Raw genomic sequence first — 5,145 nt, forward strand, 5'->3', positions numbered from 1 at the left:
AGACTTCAAAAGTCCCTCCTGTTTATTTGCTGTGTCATGACTCTGGAAGTGGGTTACCTTTGGACAGAAAGCTGATCATTTTGAACAAGATAAGGAATCTGCCTGTCTGGGGTACCAAGTCTCGGTCTGTTAAAGGCTCCCATTAGCCTGGGACACTACAGACACGTCCAGCACGTACTTATAGCTGCCTGGACCACTCCACATCCCAGCACAATGGATATCCAGTTCATGTCTCCTAGGTATCTGATTCTGTAACCCAGCAAGAGCCAGGTTTCCAAGCCCAGCAGCTTATCATACCCTCCTCGCTGGGGCCATGGGAGCAGTCACTCCAAGAAGGTGCAGAGCAAATACTGGCATCGGGCGTTGGGGTTGGTTTCTTTCCCCTCCCACTTGCTCAAAGCAGCTTCAGACAAAGCAGAAGAACTTCTTCCAGCGGCACTTGGAGAGAGTTTTGATGCCTTTAGCAGTCATTTTCTTTTCCTGCCGTGCTTTGTGCTCAACACCACTGACAATGGCCATGTCAAAAACTTCTTTGAGGTTCTTCTGGGTCAGTGCTGAGCACTCCAGGTAGGCCTCGGCCCGGATTTTGTCAGCTAGGCCTTCTGCCTGAGGCCGGGGCACGGGCTTCACGTGGTAACGATCCAGGCTGATGAGGACATTGACATCGTCCCTCAAGTCTGCCTGTGTCCCCACCAGCAGCACCGGTGCCCGGGGGTTGTGAGTTCTTATCTCGGGGATCCATTTCTCAGTAATGTTCTGGAAGGAGCTTGGGTTCACCACGCTGAAGCACACAAGGAAGACGTCGGTGTCGGGGTAACACAGCGAGCGCAAACAGTCAAAGTCCTCCTGGAGAAAACAGAGGGGAGGGGAGTGGAGAAAGAAGAAAAGCCTTCACTGGACTGGTCTTCTAAACAGGATGATGCTGCAATGGCTTCTTTCTTTTTTTACACATTAACTAGGGCAGCAACACCCTCAGAGGCAGGGCATGGTGCTGACTTTGCAGCCATGCTGCGGTTCAGGCACAAGTTTCAGAGCTAAGGGAGCCTGTCTTTCCTCTATCTGTGACTGCCATACCAGTAAAAGGCTGATGCTGGACTATTGCTTCCTTCCCAGTTAAACATTACCTTCCTCAAAAGCATGCAAACAGTGCCAGGACCAGAGCTGACAGCTGCTTTGATAGAACTTACCTGTCCAGCAGTGTCCCACAGCTGGATCCGGACTGGGGCTCCATCCACCAGGACCTGCACTGTGGCAGAAAGAGAATAAGGATGAGTCTAAAGGAGTTTCCCAGCGTACACACATACACCCAGACAGCTTTTCCCCAAGACCACTGTTTTATATCCCATCAGAGATTCACTGAAGTCACTCAAGTCTCTCCTCCCTGCTGAGCGTCCTCCCAAACCTCCCTAAAGCCACTGCAGAAGCTTGTGCTGGGAACTGCAATAGACTTTCTGATTTGGTTATCCCTCAGGTGTTTTGGGCTCTCCTCCAGTATTTGGAAAGAATCATTCCATGTTACTGCACAACTGCTTTTCTAGAGAAGAGCCCTTAGCCAAACGGTGCCCCGGGAACAACTTGTTGTTCTTCTTCCACAGCCTGAGAAAGCAGATAAGGACAAACCCAAACAAACTGAGAACCTGCAGTTTGTGCCTCGTTTTTTGGCCCAGAGTGGAAGTTCAAATTAGTCTCATTTAAAGAAGCTACTGGAGATTTTTCCCATCCAGACCAGACAAACAAGAAGTGTTTCTGTGAGTGCCCTAGCTAAGGAAAAGCAAAGACCCAAACCCAACTTTGAAAGGAAGAAGCCATTAAGGAATCAATGATGAGTGAAATCCCCTTCAAAGGCTCTCCACACACTGAAAAGTTGCTGAGTTACACACAAGTGAGATCTGCTCCCATTTCACTCCCTAATCACAGTAAGCCTTCAAGTGGCATCAGCTGACTCAGACTGAGGGCTGGCAAGACCTGACAGAAGTCTGGAATGAAACTGTTAGATGTTTAAGTGCACAGACACCGCAGAGACTGGCCAGGAACAGAGGAAAGGGACAAAGGGGTTAGGGAGAGATGGAAATCACTTGAAAGTCCTGACTAGGTGGATGGGTCTGTGCTTTGGTGAATAGAGGAAGGCATCCTGGCTAAGGTGACAATGGCCAGCAACTTGACAGGAGCTAGCTAAATGCCCTTGTTGTGCCCAGGAGGCTCTAGTGTTCTGCCTGTTGAAAAAAAATACCCAAGCCAACATAACAAACTCACCAACAAAACCCAAACTAGGAGCAAGATCAACCTTTTGTAATTCTCAATTAGCCAGGTGAGAAAAGTGACAGAAACAACTGAGTTGGAGAGTTTAACACAAGCTCTTGAAGGACAACACTCCTTCTCCCTGAAAGCAGCTTGGGGATAAAGAGGGAGACTCAGACAAAAGATGGCCTTTTGGACAAAAGATGAAGTCTGGTGGGAGACAGACCAAAGGAAAAGCCAAGAGGCAGGTTGCTGCACCACGGTGCCACTCCTCTCAGTGCAGCTGAGAGTCATCGCTTCCTTGTGCCTGGGAAACGTTGGGTTGTTACCATATCTTTGCCCCAGAGGAGGAAGAGAAACCTGTTCCTGATCAAAGAAACTGCTAGATCCTGACTTGATCTTCAAGGGCATTTGCCTTTCTAGTATCTGATTTCTTCTGCCTCCCAAGCGTGTCCAGAGAAGGAATTAGCATCTCTGAGATGTTTTACAGTCTCTAGAAGAAAGGCATCACATATATTACCTGCTGCTCTGGTGCTTACCCAAGGGGTTTTTGTAGCTGCTGCTCATCTCAGCTACACTACCAGCCCAGTGACAGACCTCCAACTACTGCCCTGGCCAGGTCACACCCTCGGGACGAGGCTGCATCTCGGGACAAGAGCGAAGGGGCTGGCAGAACAGGATAAGCCTGGTAGAGAAAGGTCACTGGGTACACATTTCACTCAAGGCTGCTCTACCTGGTAGCAACACCCAGAGAAATGTGTCTGGGCCACGGTCCCAGAGCTGTCCCCTCGATAACAAGGTACTTTCTCCTGTCTTGCTAGTGGTGTTACAGTCCAATGGCCAGAATCAGGGGGTAGGATGTAAACTGTGAAGCTCAGCTCTGCTGGCAGCTTCAACTGCAAGTATTCCCCAAGAATGGAGAGAGTTGAAATACTTGAAACAGACCTTGAATTGGGCTTTGTGAATCCAGAGAGGGACTTTCTTCAAGTTTATCCAGGTTAAGAGTAAGGGTGGGAAGGGAAACTTCTCAGTTCTCCCACATCCTCCCAAGAAGCCCAGAGTGAACTTTGGAAGACCTGTTCTTAATGGTTTGATTTCTATCAGTTGCAAATGCTGTGCACTTTTGGAAGTCAAGCTTGGTACTTGAGTGTTCAGAGTGGGGCTAAACCCATGTGCAGCTCATCTGCAGATCAGAGAGTCTCTGAACTCACCTTGTCTCCACTTTTCAGGATCATTTTGCTAAGGATTTGCCCTTTCCAAAAATGTGGAGGCTAATAACTATGGTAATTTCTTAGCCCCAACTGTACACATTGCTGTAAAGGGAGCCAAGAGAGCAGTAATCTGTCCCTTGGAGTACTCAGGGGCTCCTTACACGTGTTCCCAAAGGGCTGCTGAGCCCAGCCTGTTCCCAAGTTATTTACTTCATGTGACAGTGGAAGACCTTGGAGAGGGTCAAGGCAAATAACAATTCCCAGCATAAGAGTGAGTGACCAGGGGACATTCAGACAAACAAAATGCTTCCTCTAAGAATCCCTGAGACTATGACACATCACAAGTCCTGTTCCCAGTCTGGCTTGAGCCCATCTCATGTACTGATCTCTACTGTCACGTACTGCTGTGTCTCTTTTGTATCAGAAGATGATCAGAAATCTTTCAAAGGGCTTTGTACTTTCCTAGGGTTTATATCAGAAATTGGAGCCCAAAAGAAGGAGAGCAAGAACAGAGATGGTATTTACAAGAGTGGTAACTCATGAGTGGCCATCAGCTGACAGGGAAGGCAGTTCCACTCAGGCTCAGAAAGTGCTTCAACTTTTTGGCAACCTCTTTTAACTTCAGTGGGCATGTGGGGAACAGGAGGATTTTGCTGAGCATCAGTTGAAGCTAGAAAACCCCAGTACAATGCTGAACTAAACACCCGAGGGGCTCAGATCCGAGGGCTCTCGTCCCTCCCGGGGCTGTGTTCACCCGAGAGCTGCTCCCCGCACCGAAAAGCACACACAGCCAGCCAGCCCCTCATCCCTCCTCCCTCATCCCTCATCCCGTCCGTGCGGGGCTCCGCGGGCGGGACTCCTACCAGAGAAGGTGTCGAGGGCGGTGGGCTGGTACTCGTCGGGGTAGCCGTTGGTGGTGTAGCTGACAACCAGGCTGGTCTTGCCCACGGCTCCATCGCCCACCAGCACGCACTTGATGCCCAGCTCCGGGCCGCTGCCCCGCGAGGGGCTGTGTCTCCGCAGGGCGGGCGAGTAGTCCAGGAGCTCCTGAGGCGGCATGACACGGGCACGGGCACTGGCACCGGGGCTCGGCGGGGCTCAGCGCGGGGAGCGGCGCGGCGCGGCCGTTGCCATGCCCGGGCGGGCGGGATGCGGGCGGGATGCTGCCGGGGCTGCTGCCGTGTGGTGTCACTCGCTCCGGCCCGTCTGACACTGCTCCCCATCGCTACACCTGACGCCCGGCTCCCAAAACCGGCCTCTCATTTCCCTAATCCCGCCCCGGCCCGCCCCATCTCCTCCTCCTCCTCCTCCTCCTCCTATTCCCGCGGGGAGCATCACTGCTGCATCCTCCCCCCTCTGCCGCCGCGGATCCTTCGTGCACGCAGGTGGGGAGAGCCGCGCTCCTCGTATCCCGCACACACCCCCCCCTCCGACATTGATTTTTTAACAGAAGGGTTTATTTCCACTGACCAGCAGCCTCGCCTGGGATTTGGAGCATCTCTCTGATGAGGAAAGGCTGCGGGACCTGGGGCTGTTCAGCCTAGAGAAGGAAAGACTGAGGGGGCATCTCATCAACACTTACAAGTACCTAAAGGATGAGTGTCAGGAGGATGGGGTGATGCTTTTTTTCTGTAGTGCCCAGTAACAGGACAAGGGGTGATGGACATGAGCTGGAACACAAAAAGTTCCCCTTAAA

The 5,145-nt window shown here is 51.6% G+C and overlaps 1 protein-coding gene across 1 annotated transcript; it reads right to left on the bottom strand.

The window, feature by feature from the left end:
- Positions 1 to 405: 405 nt before the first annotated feature.
- On the bottom strand, positions 406 to 4,508 carry RHOV (ras homolog family member V). The gene is made up of 3 exons (XM_061997903.1): positions 4,313 to 4,508; positions 1,188 to 1,246; positions 406 to 846 (listed from the first exon to the last, which is right to left on the bottom strand). The coding sequence occupies exons 1-3, from the start codon at positions 4,506 to 4,508 to the stop codon at positions 406 to 408; spliced, it is 696 nt and encodes a 231-aa protein (XP_061853887.1).
- Between the last annotated feature and the right edge of the window lie 637 nt (positions 4,509 to 5,145).

Source organism: Colius striatus, chromosome 6 (assembly GCF_028858725.1).
Source record: "Colius striatus isolate bColStr4 chromosome 6, bColStr4.1.hap1, whole genome shotgun sequence".
NCBI lineage: Eukaryota > Metazoa > Chordata > Aves > Coliiformes > Coliidae > Colius > Colius striatus.